This window comes from Notolepis coatsorum (genome assembly GCF_963971535.1).
Source record: "Notolepis coatsorum genome assembly, chromosome: 16".
NCBI lineage: Eukaryota > Metazoa > Chordata > Actinopteri > Aulopiformes > Paralepididae > Notolepis > Notolepis coatsorum.
Genome location: NC_140180.1, coordinates 26,114,362 through 26,130,004, shown reverse-complemented (window position 1 = coordinate 26,130,004; position 15,643 = coordinate 26,114,362). Strand labels below are relative to the sequence as shown.

Sequence of the window (15,643 nt, the reverse complement as noted above, 5' to 3'; positions counted from 1 at the left end):
AAAATGACAGCCAAACATGGCACTGCAACTAAATAACACAAATACAATTGGCACATTTGTGACTGTTACAAATATAACACGTTTTATACTTGTGCTACAAAACTATCAACCTCTGTAGCACCAGTGCTATGTGCAAAAAAAGTTAACGTACAGCCCTGTACCCCCTTTGCCTTTAAGCTAGACATGGCTATGATATGGCTGGTACCTTTTGGATCTCTAATTGCATATGAATGATACCAGTATCTTCACGCTAGCTTAAAGAATTTGCCAACTAGAGCCCTTTAAAGATGGTAATAAAAGGATGGGAAATCTGTAACATAAACGGCCAATACTGATAGTTTGTAAGATTTCCTTCATTTTAATCGGTTGACCTCTCGAAAATACTATATAAAAATAATTATCTAAATGTTGGCAATAAGCTTCACTAATTTATTTGTCAATTATAAGTCTTAAAACTAGGAATCGTAGTAAAAGTGATGAGGTTTTTCAAAGTTCACTCCTTTAGAATGTTGACAAGGCAGGCTGGGGGCTCAAACATTCTGGAAGCCTCAGACAGACTGAGCTGAGGATTACAGAATGTTAAGGCAGCAAATTCGTTTTTTAATAGTGACTGACACAGCTGCTGTAGATGCATTGCCACTGCTGTATTACTACACCGTGCTAAAACAACAGATGAGCCATTAGTCTCTACAATGATGCACAGTATTGACTAGTGTTTCTTTATAGTCGACTACTCTCTCAGACCCCTAGGTTCCCTATGATTATTGTGATCTTCCATATTGGCCAGCCCTCTGAGGACATGTATCTATATATCTAACAGTATTTAATTAGCTTGCGGACAGATTGAGCTTCCTGTTCCAATTCCGTTTATTGAATCTGCTCTTTACCCTTTTCTCTGTCTTAGCAACCCTCTTTGCTAGCCTTCTCATCCGACCCCCACCAAACCTGGTGGCCAGGCAGACATCGCAGGACAGACAGAGAGCCATCGACTTCATCCTGGGTTTCCTCATGGCAGGGGACGAGGAGTGACCGGTTTCAGGGGTTATTCACATGGTCAGGAGGGGTCAGTCAGCCCCCATCCTGGCTCAGATGACAGAAGGATGGGTCCTCTAGGAATCAGTGACACTCGGCATGTGTTGGCTATTGGAGACCAGTGCAGCCGTTTGCACCCTTTGTTTCACAGACTCTTTATTTTAGTGGCGCCCCAGACCTCATTGTGCTGTATACTCATCATCTACCGAGTCCCATAGCTTCACCTCTGGTCACAGTATGGCTGCTGGGTCTGGAAGCACTTGAGAACGTTTTGGACTGCCTATGCACTTTTCTCTGACACAAAGGACATGTGCCTCTGGACTGTAGTCTGCCCCCCTTCCCAGTTGACCCCTCTTGCGTTTAGGTTTTCTCATGCCAAAATAAACCCTTAACACACGGAGTCGTATGAATGTAAGAGCTGTGCGTATCCGTAGATGCTTAGCAGATGATTCTCCATCACACTGAATGCAGGAAACACCAAGACGGCATCCAGGGTCACTGGAGCTCTGGCTTTTAAAGGAAGTAGGAACCTTCACAGCCGTCAAGACCAGAGGTTCAATATCTGACTGGAGACGAGAAAGAACTGTAGTGAACAAAACTAAATGGGTTGATTTGACTTTGGTAGTGTCACACTTGGAAGGATGATCACCTTGGACAAGATAAACGATGACAATCGGCCATTCGGGAGCAGCCACACTTAAGGGACAGTATCATGAGATAGAATTATGAGTGGGCATATCCACTGTAGTTTGTCTAATGTTATTTATATATTTTTCATTTAAAACCATTTTTGCACCATCCTTATAGTCCTTTTCCCAACTTGAGGTTATTCTAATCTCCTCACTCATTCTAAGAGACCATTTCTGTACATTGTTTGAAATCTCATGGTTTGGTTTGCTTTCATCACCATGTCATTGAAAAGTACATAGCCGTGAATGTTTGCTGTGATCTCACGTAACTTTAGACTGTGAGCCTCGCATTGAGTTTAGCCAGTTCCTCCGCTTTGAGTTACCAAACGAGTCCGTTAACACACTAACTTCCTGGTCGACCAGAGTAGAGCAAAGGGCCTCACGGTCTTCACGTCTTAACTAATGTATATAGTGACCCTGTCTGTATTGATTTCTATGGGTGTTGGACTCTGTCTGCTGTTGGCTCTTACTATGGTGGTGCAAATATATGTCTTGGGTGTCTACAGTATGTGTGTACAGTATGTATTTCATGTTTGTCATGCAGGTGTGCCGTCGATGTCTTTTTACGTGTTTGTTTACAGGTTTTTATTCCCCTTGCTTCTTCTAAGCTATAAGCCTAAATGTCCTTTTCATTGTTGTATGTCTGTGTGATGCCAAGGCTCTCGCAATGCTGCGTCCCTCAGAGCAATTATTTGCTAAGTCTGTTACTGTGCGGAATTTTAAGTCACCCAGAATTTTACAAGTACAAGTAAAATGAGATTGAATGGCCCATTACTTCTGCGAGATTGGAAACAAAAATTCTGCACTTTTTATCCTTTTGTGCCACATTTGAGTTTCTTCGATCTCTGTTGCAGATCATGTTATGAAACTAGGAACATGTTGGACATGGACACTAACGTCACGTTCTCAACGGACTGCAAATTCAAAGATGCAGAGATGTCTGTCTCGAGACGACAAAGATATTTCTAACGCCGTCTTGACACTTTTTCCTCTGCTGATTTAATACCCCAATACCGATCTGCAATCATGGCACTTCCTTTTGACTGAATTTGCCATCAGTACAATAGATTCCTTAGGTGGACCCGGCGTGGTTCTGGGTTCCTCCAGGTTTTTAGCCTTAAGTGTTTAATGAGCTTTGCCAAAAGGTGACTGAAGCTTGAAATAATGGTTTCCCATAGACTAGGAATTCAGCTGAGTCTGTGTGAATCTGGGACTTTTACAGTGACTGGTTCCTTATTCTCAGGAAGGTCTTCAGAGAGACGATCCTTTTCAAACGTAACCAACGATTTTAAGTGTTGCCCCATCATGCTTCTCTACCAGCCGATGTATTCATGTGACGTCATTGTGTTTATATTTTGTCATCTCTGCTCTTTTTATGCCTCGGATTTCGTCGTAGTCTATTCCAGTAATTACGGTACACACGCAAAAGGAAAACTCGCAGTTTTTTTGGTACTTTTAATTTATTTAACAGAAATAAAACTGTACAAAGGTGTTTTTGTAACTTTTATTGTTCCAACACTTCCTGTTGTTATTGAGAAACTTCATCCATTTGATCCCCACTTTATTAGTAAGATATTGCCAAGACGCACTACACAATACAACATGGTCGTTATGGCTGAATATTCAGGCATATGTGAAATTATTCTGTGACTGATGCTCAGTCCTATAGTTAGTCCAGTCCGTGGCCTATGAGAGATCTCTCGCCTCTTCGCAACATTCCCACCCCCTACTAGTATTAAAACCCCCAACCAGGACTCACTGGCACTGTATCGCCCGTTGTAGTCTAGCACACACACAGCCCAAAGCCATGGCCATGCTGAGAGTGTCGTCCTACCGCAAGCTTTTTGAGGAGCAGTGGGGAAGGAATGGAGGGTCCAGTACGCAGTGTGCAGGACAGTCCCGCACCTCCGTCAGGTCAGTGGGTGTCCCGGAGCGGAGGACAGGCCTGGGCTTGAGCCTACAGTTCATAAAGGAGTAACGGATTGAGCAGGTGTTTCAGCTCTCGTTTAGTGATGCATTACGTTACAACTTGTGTTGGGATGTGAATAGATGAGCAAAGAAAATGTTGTTTAGACAACAATGCCATTATGGAAAATGTAACCAATTTGAAACAAAGGAGTAACGGATTGAGCAGTTGTTTCAGCTCTCGTTTAGGGATGTATTACGTTGCAACTTGTGTTGGGATATGAATAGATGAGCAAAGAAAATGTTGGTTAGACGCAACAATGCCATTATGGAAAATGTAACCAATTTGAAACATGTCTGGTTTTTGACTGTTAATCAGTGGATTTCACTAATCAGTCTGCCCAAATTGTGATTCTGTTTCTGTTTAACCAGAAACAAATGTTAAAGAGGCTTTGCTTTTATATGCATAGTGTTGGGTATCTGCGAGTTGGCTGTTGTGTGTTGAGGATTTAGTGTGCTTGTCGGTCCCTAAGGAAAGTTTGAAGGGCGATGACAAATGCCGCTCGTGGTAAACTAGGACATCATGATCAATGGTGTTAATTTACACTGACGTGATACGGGTTAGGCGGAAACACAGAGGAGCGTTCACTGAAGCATGCTATGGAGTTTCTTTGTAGTTTTATCTTGGTTTGGCTTAGTCATATGGAAACATTTTACATTTCTTAAATTGGTCAAATAAATATAATATATGAGAGTATCCATGTGTATATATGCTTAAAGATCCCGTATGAGATGACTAGTTTTACCTAAAGCCTTAAAGGGGAAGGCCACTCATTTTAAGAATTCACACGTTTTTTTCCCTGTGCCCCAGGACAGTTCACCGTTGACTTGAGCCCTTACATTTTTATATTGGCTCTACACCCAAATACGGTTTATATTAGGGTTATTGGTCGGTTTGGAACCAGAATAAAATCCTTATTTGGGTGTAACGGCTCACACAAACATGTTTTGGTTTCATAATATCAGAGCCCCATTCATTGTCTATGGAGCAGCCCCAGATTTTACATCCCAGTGACATCATCGATCGGAGGGTTCTCACTGATTTCTAGCTTTAGGAGAGAGTGGTGCGTGTTCCCGAATACTGACTGAAGTGTCCTGGGGAACAGGAAAACATTCCATTTTGCGGGGAAATTTCAAAGTTTTCCCCCCAATGTGACAAGTATTTGGTGGAGAAAATAACCAGCTAAAATGTAAAATGTCACCATAGCATATCCCTGGTTTAAATGTCTCCTTTAGTTAGTCAGACATGTCCTTGGGCGAACTGTGTCCCTCTCACAGGAGTGCTGCTGCTGCTGATGAGTGCGACTGTGATAAGCTGGATTTTGTAACTGCCAAGGCGCTCACTAAGGACGGCCTGAGCCGATTCACTGAAGAACGCAACGTCATCGCGGCCCTCAATGACCGCCTGGCCAGACTCATTGAAATGGTGAGAGGGAAACGACAACTGTTCCTGGGGAACACATTTGGAAATTAGTTGCAGTGTTCAGGCTTCCTGCGGTGTCTTATAAAGTCTTGCATTTAATAATCACAACTTTAGGCCTTAAAAGGTCTTAAAGGTGCTATAGATAACGTTCAGCCACTAGATATCACACTGGAGCACTGGCATGTCATTTAGCCAATCGGGTGCATTCCACGTGGGGAAATGGGAAGTAGGGAGGGGATACATGCACGCAACATGTAAACAACAACATTTATTTTGGACCCGGCAAAAAATTATTTTGGGGGTAAAGCAATACTTTTATTCCACACCTTTCTAAAAGCTCTGGATGTTTTTTTTTATTTTCTTTAAAAAATCTTTATTAAATGATTACTCTACATAAAAAGGTTATCTATAGCACCTGATTTTGATAGGTCTTAAACGTTTATTGGATTAGGAATTGACTTCTATGTTGCTGTATAACTTCTCTGTATCACATTTACATGTGTTTGGGGGAAATCCGTATGCAATTAATTCTTTCATAGACATTTTCCACCATTCATTTTTGCCAGTATTCAAAGTGGTCTTAAATTGTCTTAAATTTTACTTGTTGAAACCTGCAGGAAACCTGAGCGTTGACTCTGATCACTGGTCCATCTGCACTATATTATAGATAATCCTACATCTCTGGTCATGGTAGAGATAGACATGCATATACCATTTCTATATCTCTTTGAGTGTCTTTGCCATGTAGGCCCGTTGTTTCGAGGAGGAAAATGAATCTCTGGAGAGTCAGATCATGGAGCTTGAGGACCAGCTGGAAGCCAGGCAGACCTCCACCACTGTGGCTGTATCAGACTACAGCCTGGACGCTGTGGTAGAGAGACTGCGGAAGGAGAGGGTAAGGTGCTGTGTGCGTGCATGTGTGTGTGTGTGTGTGTGTGTGTGGTGTGCGCGTGTGGGATCAATTCACTTTCAATTCAAACGTGAACATAAATAGCTGTTTACTTGTTTGATGATGGAAGATTTATTCTCATTTACTTACCAAAAGTTTTTCATTATTTGAATTTGAAGGAAAATCCACTTGAATGGATGTCAACCCCGGTGCGTGCATGTGTTGTGTATACAGTATGTGTGTGTGTGTAACGGGTGTAAAACTCACTCCCCAGAGGCATCCAAACTGAGCGCTTAGAAGGGAATTCCTTTCTTGGCGCAGCGGTTTGTGATGTCGCCCGCAGTGCGGACGCCTGGGGTTCGACTCCCACTCAAGGCATGGTCGAATTCGTGGCAGGGGCGAGTTCCCTCTGTTACACTGGTGCCGTAGACCCGGATGCCTTGGGTGGTGTGAGTTTAGGGGGGGTGAGTGTAACGGGTGTAAAACTCACTCCCCAGAGGCATCCAAACTGAGCGATTAGAAGGGAATTCCTTTCTTGGCGCAGCGGTTTGTGATGTCGCCCGCAGTGCGGACGCCTGGGGTTCGACTCCCACTCAAGGCATGGTCGAATTCGTGGCAGGGGCGAGTTGCCTCTGTTACATGTGGCTGTGCGCGCATCCGAACCTCTCTACAAACTTTGTGTTTTGTAGAAATAAACATCTCATGATTTCCATCAGCTGCCACAGTCCTCTCTGTTCTGTAGACCCATGGTCGGCCCATCACTGTCTGTCTGCTCTGTGTCTGTTTGTCTGCAGGATGAGATGTTGTGTGACAGTGAGGAGATGAGGGGAGAGCTAGACTGTCTGCAGCAGGAATATGAGAAGGCTGTACAGCAGAGGACCCTCACCCAGCTGGAGAGGCAGGATGTTGCCTGGGTAATTAACAACTGATTTACCCATAATAAGACGTCCTCTGATCTAGATGTTTTGGAACATTTGATTTAAAATATAACCTATAGGCCCCAATTAACAGAAAAATAGGAAGTTGATATGATAACGATCCCAGTTATGGTCCACTTGCTTAAACTGAACGTGTCATTATTTCCAGTTTATAATGACAACATCTGGTTTGCAAAATCTTTAGTGTGAGCGATAATCGAGGAATGTAGATACAGTGTGAACGCTTCTCAATGCATAGTATTCTCATAACGTTTTTTCCGCCAAACAATATTGCTCTGGGCAATATTTTCATCAACAGTTCCTTGGCCATGGTTTTCATTTAATAATATTCACCTGATATTTGATTACAGTCACCTGTTGTTTGTGACCAAGATGTCTGCGATGGAACACCGTGAATACTCTTTTCATGAGTGACTTTATTGTGATAATGTAGTTTCAACACTAGGTGGCAGTGTTGCCATGACTCTCCCTGTTGCGTTCTTCCCCGGTCTCCTGTTGGAACAGTGTATCAGCTCTGTCTTCTGTATCTGTCAAAACTAAAGGGTGTTGATCACCACTAGGCACACAGTCTGGGCCGGTGACCACAGTGCAACCTGAGCTCCAGTCTTCACATACAGTACCCCCCCCCTCCTTCACACACACACATGCCATAGCCCATCTCCTCCCGGCCAAGCCAGATGTGAGGGAAGCTGTTTCCATGTCTCCTTATTGAGTCATTCAGGCTTTAATTTCTCCCTCACAGATGTAGTGCAGACAGTAATATGGTGCTGTGATGTGCTGGTTGGCTGGGATCCCTGGTTCCCAATAGGAAGCAGCTGTAGAGGAGTGAGGTTTTGGTGGGAAATAGGCAGAGGAGATGGAGAGGAGAGGAGAGGAGAGGAGAGGAGAGGAGAGTAGAGGAGATAAAGAGGAGATGGAGAGGAGAGGAGAGGAGATGAAGAGGAGATGAGAAAAGAGGATATGAAGAGGAGAGGAGATGGAGAGGAGATGAGGTGGAGAGGAGAGGGTGAAGAGAGGAGAGGATATGGAGAAGAGGAGAGAAGTGAAGAGAAGAGGAGAGGGCGAAGAGAAGAGAGGAGATGAAGAGAAGAGGAGAGGAGAGAAGAGGAGAGGAGAGGAGAGGAGACTGGAGAGGAGAGGAGAGGAGAGGAGAGGAGAGGAGAGGAGAGGAGAGGAGAGGAGAGGAGAGGAGAGGAGAGGAGAGGAGAGGAGCACAATGCACAACAGAAACCCAGCTCTTAGAACCCAGCAGGGTATAGCCTTCTCAACATGGTGGCAGACTGACTGACAGTGGATGGGGTTGAAACAAGGCATGCTTTGCTTGTTTGAAGTCCACCAAAAAGGCAAGCCTGGCTATTAGCTATCGATTGTTGTTTGACTCCTGCCAATGCTGCTCCATCTTCAGGAGAGCCCCGTCGACTTTCAGTCAATTCTCTCCCCCTCGACTGCCTGACAGCGACTTTCATCTAGGCCTGGTATCCACCCCCCCAGCCCCCACCCACCCAACCACACACTTTTTCTTTTTTGAAAGATTCAACACTAACATTGGTAGGAGTTGCGCAGAGACAAAGTTGAATCAAGCCGCAGTAGGGTGGGTCTGCATCCAAAATGGGCCTGGAATCAAATATCCAAATACAAAGATGCCAAGCCTGAAGTGATGAGAGAGGATGAGAGAGGATGAGAGAGGGGCCAGTGTGAAGGGGAATTTCTTCCCAGTGTGCAGAATATGGTGGAGCGCAGATTCCCTCCCAATTACCAGCTCATGTTTGAACGGAGATAACGGCACCAGACCACCTGCCTTGCCCACTCCTTCATCCGGCTACCCTGCCGCTGAAGCCAGGTTTCACAGGACCCCCCCCCCCTCTCCCTGTGAGTGCATTCAAATGCAAATGCAGCATCCACAGTAATTGAATTCATCACCAATTAATCAGGCACTTAAAGAGACGGGATGAGCTAAAAAAAATAAATAAAACCTGCTGGTGAATGGATTGGAAGACAAGGCTTTTGTATCTAATTAGCCCCAGCCAGCCTTCTTCCCCATCCTCCTCATCCCCTTTCCCCTGCATTGCAGTAGCTACCTGCTGTTCCGGAGGCTAGGTGGATGTCACTGGTACCGGTACCAATGATGGGTCATATGGCAGGATGGGAGGAGGAACTCTGTTGCCTCATTCACACTATGGTGGCACGAGTACCTGTACTTTACTAGACTGTATAACCCCCCCCCCCCCCCTCCCAAGCCATTTCCAGCATGGAGCAACAGTGGCTCAGGAGGTAGAGTGGTCGTCTGGTAATCGGAAGGTTCCCGGTTAGATTCCGGCTCTTCCCGGCAGCGCGTCGAAGTGTCCTTGAGCAAGACACTTATAAAAGCGCTATATGATTGCAGTCCATTTACCAAGTATCTCCACTCTCATATGCAGAGAGTTGGAGGACATTTCACTGTGAAACATCTCTGCCGCAAGAGGACGTAAACTAAATGATGCTACTCACTCTCGTCGCATTTTCCCTTAACCTTAACTTCCCCTTATAATTATATGATAGTTATATAAATATTCTTAATTGTTCACTCAATCTGTTTGAGTCTGCTTTAGAAATACAAACCGAAAATGAGTTGACAAGGCTCAATAGAGCCACAGCTAGGGGTTTCACTGGGAGAGCGCAACGTGCACAGAGGTTCACGCTATCTCCCCCAGATCCCCTCCCTGCCTAACAGGCGCCCCGATCGACCATAATCTCATAATATAGAGGGGGTTTCCTAGTCTTGTAAGTCTATACTGTTATTTAGGTGCTGTGGAAAAAAGACATACAGTAGGTTCTCCTTGCCGTTTGGTCAGTGTGTTACCTGAAAAACGGCCGAGAGACGGCTTATCCAGGTACTGATGATAACACTACTGTTAGGGTTCAGTTGAGTTCATTTCAAACTATGTCAAAAAACAAACTCTCTTAAAACGCTGGCTGTTTTCCATTAACTTGCCTCTTTGCCTTCCAGGGAGTGACGCAGTGACAGCGGAGTGTTTGGCCCTCAAGAGCAAGTGGCCATCTACGAGGGGCAGCTGGCTAACATGGAGGCCCAGCATGAGACGGTGAGAGGGAGAGAAGAGAGAGAGAGAGAGAGAGAGAGAGAGAGAGAGAGAGAGAGAGAGAGAGAGAGAGAGAGAGAGAGAGAGAGAGAGAGAGAGAGAGAGAGAGAGAGAGAGAGAAGAGAGAGAACAGAGAGAGAGAGACAGAGAGAGAAGAGAGAGAGAGAGACAGAGAGAGATGGAGAGAGACAGAGAGAGACAGAGAGACAGAGAGAGAAGAGAGAGAGAGAGAGAGAGAGAGAGAGAGAGAGACAGAGAGAGAGAGAGAGAGAGAGAGAGAGAGAGAGAGAGAGAGACAGAGAGAGACAGAGAGAGACAGAATACAGCCACAGTGTAATGAAACATGAATAGTTGATGGCCTTTGGATAGACTGGAGATGTAGCACTCAGGCCAGACTGGAGTGCTGGAGACGTGCCCGGGCCATGTAGTGACAACACGGCTCATACGACCCCAGTCACCTTGCTGATGGGGTGAGGCCTAAAAACAGACCGACACCAGGAAAATACTGGGAGAGGATTACAACACGACTACGTAACATACTGTGGTTACTTGTGTAATGTCATAATTTACTTATTACATTCTTGGTGTCTTATGATAGTGGGAAAATAATATCATGCTTTTCCAATGTTTTCAATCTACTCTGCCACTGCACAGAAATTTGCCATTTTCTTTTGCAAGTGGTTACTAATGGTTACAGGCAGCCATGTTGGAAGAAAGAGAACGACACAAACATGCTGTGCACGGCCTCTATTGCCTCTTTTCCACTCAATTAGTTCTGATTCTGGATCCGGTTCCGTTTGATTCTTGGAAGCTATCTAGCGAACCACCCGCGTTTCCACCCACATCATGCCACTCTCGTGCCACATCATGCCACCTCATGCCACTCTCATGCCACTCTCATGCCACATCATGCCACCTCATGCCACTCATGCCACATCATGCCACCTCATGCCACTCTCATGCACATCATGCCACCCGCATGCCACCCATGCCACCTCATGCCACCCTCGTGTCACCCCATGCCGCCTCATACCACCCCATGCCACCTCATGCCACCCTCATGCCACCCATTCCCTGTCTAATTTGTTACTGTGTATTCCTTTCATGTTGTATGACAGTAAATTAAACTAGCAGCAGACCACCTGCTTTCTCCATTCTCTTTCCAACCTGTAGAATATGACACACCCACTCAGAAAGAAATATTTAGTTGCAATTTATTGGTTTCAGCTGCGAACCAACTTTTCGGGGTTCCAAACCAATTTATCTTTGGTCTAAATGCTCCGAAGCGCGCGCGCGCGCGCACACACACACACACACACACACACACACACACACACACACACACACACACACACACACACACACACACACACACACACACACACACACACACACACACACACACACACACACACCACACACACACTCATATGCTCTCTCCTCCTCATCTTCCAGTCTGTGTTGCCTTGCCAGAGGTTGACAGATGTCTCCCACTATCTGATCTAAGAGCTGGAGGCAGATAGAGAACACAGAGGCAGATAGAGAACACAGAGGCAGATAGAGAACACAGAGGCAGATAGAGAACACAGAGGCAGATAGAGAACACAGAGGCAGATAGAGAACACAGAGGCAGATAGAGAACACAGAGGCAGATAGAGAACACAGAGGCAGATGGAGGACACAGAGGCAGATAGAGAACACAGAGGCAGATAGAGAACACAGAGGCAGATAGAGAACACAGAGGCAGATAGAGAACACAGAGGCAGATAGAGGACACAGAGGCTGATGGAGGAAATAGAGGAAGATAGATGAAATAGAGGCAGATAGAGAACACAGAGGAAGATAGAGGGAACAGAGGAAGATAGATGAAATAGAGGCAGATAGAGGAAAACAGAGGCTGATGGAGGAAACAGAGGCAGATAGAAGACACAGAGGAGGATAGAGGAAACAGAGGCAGATAGAGGACACAGAGGAAGATAGAAGACACAGAGGAGGATAGAGGAAACAGAGGCAGATAGAGGAAACAGAGGCAGATGAAGACACAGAGGAAGATAGAGGAAACAGATGCAGATAGAGGAAACAGAGGCAGATAGAAGACACAGAGGAAGATAGAGGAACAGATGCAGATAGAGGAAACAGAGGCAGATAGAAGACACAGAGGAAGATAGAGGAAACAGATGCAGATAGAGGACACAGAGGAAGATAGAGGAAACAGATGCAGATAGAGGAAACAGAGGCAGATAGAGGACACAGAGGAAGATAGAGGAAACAGATGCAGATAGAGGAAACAGAGGCTGATGGAGGAAACAGAGGAAGATAGAGGAAACAGATGCAGATAGAGGAAACAGAGGCAGATAGAAGACACAGAGGAAGATAGAGGAAACAGATGCAGATAGAGGAAACAGAGGCAGATAGAAGACACAGAGGAAGATAGAGGAAACAGAGGCAGATAGAAGACACAGAGGAAGATAGAGGAAACAGATGCAGATAGAGGAAACAGAGGCAGATAGAAGACACAGAGGAGATAGAGGAAACAGATGCAGATAGAAGACACAGAGGAAGATAGAGGAACAGAGGCAGATAGAAGACACAGAGGAAGATAGAGGAAACAGATGCAGATAGAGGAAACAGAGGCAGATAGAAGACACAGAGGAAGATAGAGGAAACAGATGCAGATAGAGGACACAGAGGAAACAGAGGCTGATGGAGGAAACAGAGGCAGATAGAGGAAACAGAGGAAACAGAGGCAGATAGAGGACACAGAGGAAGATAGAGGGAACAGAGGAAGATAGATGAAATAGAGGCAGATAGAGGAAACAGAGGCTGATGGAGGAAACAGAGGCAGATAGAAGACACAGAGGAGGATAGAGGAAACAGAGGCAGATAGAGGACACAGAGGAAGATAGAAGACACAGAGGAGGATAGAGGAAACAGAGGCAGATAGAGGACACAGAGGAAGATAGAAGACACAGAGGAGGATAGAGGAAACAGATGCAGATAGAGGAAACAGAGGCAGATAGAAGACACAGAGGAAGATAGAGGAAACAGATGCAGATAGAGGAAACAGAGGCAGATAGAAGACACAGAGGAAGATAGAGGAAACAGATGCAGATAGAGGAAACAGAGGCAGATAGAAGACACAGAGGAAGATAGAGGAAACAGATGCAGATAGAGGACACAGAGGAAGATAGAGGAAACAGATGCAGATAGAGGAAACAGAGGCAGATAGAGGACACAGAGGAAGATAGAGGAAACAGATGCAGATAGAGGAAACAGAGGCTGATGGAGGAAACAGAGGAAGATAGAGGAAACAGATGCAGATAGAGGAAACAGAGGCAGATAGAAGACACAGAGGAAGATAGAGGAAACAGATGCAGATAGAGGAAACAGAGGCAGATAGAAGACACAGAGGAAGATAGAGGAAACAGAGGCAGATAGAGAGACACAGAGGAAGATAGAGGAAACAGATGCAGATAGAGGAAACAGAGGCAGATAGAAGACACAGAGGAAGATAGAGGAAACAGATGCAGATAGAAGACACAGAGGAAGATAGAGGAAACAGAGGCAGATAGAAGACACAGAGGAAGATAGAGGAAACAGATGCAGATAGAGGAAACAGAGGCAGATAGAAGACACAGAGGAAGATAGAGGAAACAGATGCAGATAGAGGACACAGAGGAAACAGAGGCTGATGGAGGAAACAGAGGAAACAGAGGCAGATAGAGGAACAGAGGAAACAGAGCAGATAGAGGACACAGAGGAAGATAGAGGAAACAGAGGCAGATAGAGGAAACAGAGGAAACAGATGCAGATAGAGGACACAGAGGAAGATAGAGAGGGAACAGAGGCAGATAGAGGAAACAGAGGAAACAGAGGCTGATGGAGGAAACAGGAGCAGCTCCATCACACTGGATTTTTCTGCAGTTTAACACACTCCCTCAGGGACGCGCTCCATAACTCACAGTCCGGGGCGTGTTGCTGAATACCAAATGAAAACAGGAGTCCCCTTTTGTTTTATTAACTGATGTTATTATCAGCAGTTCCATGCACCCTGTATCCCCCGATGCATCAGCAGCCACATCATTATTTAAGTAGGGGGGGGGGGGGGGGGATGAAGAAATACAATACTACCATTGCATTTCTGCAACAGTTGACTTTCCTATGATGGATGTATGGAGTTTTATAATAAAGGTGGTTAGGTAGTGGAACCTGAAGACGTACATGTTGAGATCTTAATGTGCAAGTGTGTGTGTTTGTGTGTGTTTTGTGTGTGTGTGTGTGTGTGTGTGTGTGTGTGTGTGTGTGTGTGTGTGTGTGTGTGTGTGTGCAGGCCGTTGCGAGTCTGACGGATCCAGCTGAGAGGACTGCAGGAGGACTGGCAGCTATAGAGTTCTGCAACCCTGACATCAGTCCAGCTCTGGACATTCAGGAGTACTACTGTCAGATGGCCGAGAGCCTCGAGGTACAGTACAGGATAAACACACACACACACCCCTCGTATCCTCCCAGTGACCACCAGTCAACCCTTGCTATTTCCCCCACCTCATCCCCCTGCTCTCTCCAGAAACTGTCTGGTCACATCCAGACATAAATGGAGCTTTTCTCACGTCGCAAAGGACAGTCCGCTTGTTTCTTTCCTTCCTAACACAACACCCAGAAGAACCTGAGAATCTGAGGTGCTGTTCTGGACCAGAACAGAATGCCTTTGTCCATCTGTGTGTGTGTGTGTGTGTGTGTGTGTGTGTATATGTTTGTGTATGTGTGTGTGTGTGTGCGTGTGCGTGCGTGCGTGCGTGCGTGCGTGCGTGCGTGCGTGTGTGTGTGTGTGTGTGTGTGGTGTGTGTGTGTGTGTGTGTGTGTGTGTGTGTGTGTGTGTGTGTGTGTGTGTGTGTGTGTGTGTGTGTGTGTGTGTGTGTGTGTGTGTGTGTGTGTGTGTGTGTGTGTGTGTGTGTTGTGTGTGTGTGTGTGTGTGTGTGTGTGTGTGTGTGTGTGTGTTACGAGCGGAGAGGTGCTCCGCTAGGGTCAGATTGTAGCTCCGGTGGGTCTGACCCTCTCTGGGTTGAGAACTCGAGGATGTCTGCCCCCTTCAGGGGTCATGGCTGTAATCAGACCGCTGGCCGCCTTCCCAGGCTCCTCAGCAGAATGAGCCTGTGTGTGTGTCTGTGTGTGTGTGTGTGTATTTGTGTCTTAGGGTTGCTTCACTGGGAGCCCTGGGGGCTTGACTGAATGGTGTGTGTGTGTGTGTGTGTATATTATGCGTGCATGTTTTTAGTGTGTTTGAGCATTATACAGACCTCTACCCCCTCTCTACTCCCTTCTCCCTCTCTCCCCCCCCCTCCCCTCCTCCTCATCTCCCCTCTCTCTCTCTCTACCTCCCCTCTTCCCTCTCTCTCCTCCCTCTTTCCCTCTCTCTATCTCCCTCTCCTCTCTCTATCTCCCCTCTTAGCTCTCTCTACCTCCCCCTCCTCACTTTCTCTACCTCCCCTCTTCTCTCTCTACCTCCATCTTCCCTCTCTCTATCTCCCCTCCTCCCTCTCTCTACCCCCCTCTTTCCTCTCTCTACCTCCCCTCACTCACTTTCTCTACCTCCCCTCCTCCCTCTCTCTACCCCCTCTTTCCTCTCTCTACCT

General features: G+C 46.0%; 2 protein-coding genes across 3 annotated transcripts in view; both read left to right on the top strand.

Annotated features, from left to right (window-relative positions):
- ocrl (OCRL inositol polyphosphate-5-phosphatase) overlaps positions 1-3,213 on the top strand; it is a 71,963-nt gene extending 68,750 nt beyond the window's left edge. For both annotated transcript variants that reach the window (XM_084332456.1, XM_084332455.1), the window contains exon 22: positions 905-3,213. In XM_084332456.1, coding sequence (XP_084188582.1) covers positions 905-1,029 — 125 coding nt within the window. In that variant the 3' untranslated portion in view covers positions 1,030-3,213. The remainder of the gene's footprint in view (positions 1-904) is intronic.
- A 315-nt stretch (positions 3,214-3,528) lies between these two features.
- The window catches only part of vimr2 (vimentin-related 2), a gene marked incomplete at both ends in the record, with an annotated part of 16,221 nt that continues 4,106 nt past the window's right edge, over positions 3,529-15,643 (top strand). The window contains 8 exon segments of the mRNA XM_084332000.1: positions 3,529-3,635; positions 4,968-5,112; positions 5,858-6,004; positions 6,793-6,907; positions 6,910-6,912; positions 9,923-9,955; positions 9,958-10,016; positions 14,344-14,475. Of these exon segments, the coding sequence (XP_084188126.1) occupies positions 3,529-3,635; positions 4,968-5,112; positions 5,858-6,004; positions 6,793-6,907; positions 6,910-6,912; positions 9,923-9,955; positions 9,958-10,016; positions 14,344-14,475 (741 nt within the window).